This window comes from Colobus angolensis, unplaced genomic scaffold (assembly GCF_000951035.1).
Source record: "Colobus angolensis palliatus isolate OR3802 unplaced genomic scaffold, Cang.pa_1.0 Scaffold139, whole genome shotgun sequence".
Taxonomy (NCBI): Eukaryota; Metazoa; Chordata; class Mammalia; order Primates; family Cercopithecidae; genus Colobus; species Colobus angolensis.
This window is the reverse complement of record NW_012114477.1, coordinates 4,039,626-4,041,093: the sequence shown is the minus strand read 5'-3', so window position 1 is coordinate 4,041,093 and position 1,468 is coordinate 4,039,626. Positions and strand designations below refer to the sequence as shown.

The 1,468-nt window shown below is 51.4% G+C and overlaps 1 protein-coding gene across 1 annotated transcript in view; it reads left to right on the top strand.

The window, feature by feature from the left end:
• The window catches only part of MYO18B (myosin XVIIIB), a 289,839-nt gene that overhangs the window by 16,455 nt on the left and 271,916 nt on the right, over positions 1–1,468 (top strand). Inside the window, exon 7 of the mRNA XM_011934846.1 lies at positions 554–752. Coding sequence (XP_011790236.1) covers positions 554–752 — 199 coding nt within the window. The remainder of the gene's footprint in view (positions 1–553; positions 753–1,468) is intronic.

Sequence of the window (1,468 nt, the reverse complement as noted above, 5' to 3'; positions counted from 1 at the left end):
TCATGCTGTGCCCGAGTGCCTGCTGCATAGTAGACACTAATGGATTATTTTACTGAATGAAGTATGAATGAGTGGATGAAGCACATATGATTTCAGATATCACCTAAATCTGTTACAGCAAATATGTAGCACACATACCACTAATTCCCCCGTGTGCCGTTCCCTGTGTCCATGGCAGACATCACTAATCGTAATGGATAATTATACCCTTGATCCAGCTGCCTCGCTTCAGGCAGATACTATTCGATGCTTTGAGTAACCAGTGAGATGAATCTCATGGACGAATGTAGCTCTCATTCAGGCCTCTAACTAACTAAAGAGGAGACCTAGGCTCAGAAAACAGGCATGGGTTGTCCAAGGACTCACAGGGAGCCAGGGGCAGAACTAGACACACAGGCTCGGCTCCTCACAATAGAGTAGGAAGGGAGGCAGGGACGAAGATCTGGAGGCAGGGACACAGATCTGGACCCTGGGCCTGGGGAGGGGCACTGTTTTAGAATGCTCCCTAGGCAATGGCTGGATGGAATGGCTGACACCTGTGATCTTCCTGCAGGTGCCCAAGGGCCGCTGGGATGGCCTGCCCGCCCACATTGGCTCCATGGCCCAGCGGGCATACTGGGCGCTGCTGAACCAGCGGAGAGACCAGAGTATTGTGGCCCTGGGCCGGAGTGGGGCTGGGAAGACTGCCTGCTGTGAGCAGGTCCTGGAACACCTGGTGGGGATGGCAGGCAGTGTGGATGGCAAGGTCTCAGGTACAGTGGTCTCTAGGTGACATGTAGAGACAAGTCAAGACGGGGAGAGCTGGAAGGGGGTGCTGAGCTGCTCTTTCTTATATTCATTCAGCTAGCATTCACTGAGCACCAGATACGTGCAGACCCCATGCTTGCTGCTGGGGAGGGCTATCCCTAGGTCATTGGGATATATTTGTTGAAATTAGAATAAGGTACTCCTTCCTCAAGACATTGATGGCTGTTTGCAGAACAGTCATCATACATGGACATTGTTAGAACCGGATACTTGACTGCCATCTGCTGGGAAATCATCCTAATATACGTACACAAACCTAGGAGAGTGCGATGTGATTGAGGCACCCCGGGATGTGGTGTCTTTGGGCAGTGCACAACCTGCTGAACTGAACAGAGGACTCGAAGAGTGAAGATTCAAGGGCAGAGTCTACACTCATGAGAAGCTAATAGCCGGAGGGGAAATTGAACTGTACCTACGTTCAAACTTGAGTGTTCTTCAAAAAGTACTGGCAGAGCAGGCTAGGGAAGAAACTCAGGGAGTGTAGAGGAGGGCTGCAGGAGGGCTTTTTCCAGGATGTGATATTTGACCTGAGCCTTAAAAAAACAATAGCAATTGGCCGGGCGTGGTGGCTCACGCCTGCAATCCGGCACTTTGGGAGGCCAAGGTAGGTGGATCACGAGGTCAGGAGATCGAGACCATCCTGGCTAACATGGTGAAACCC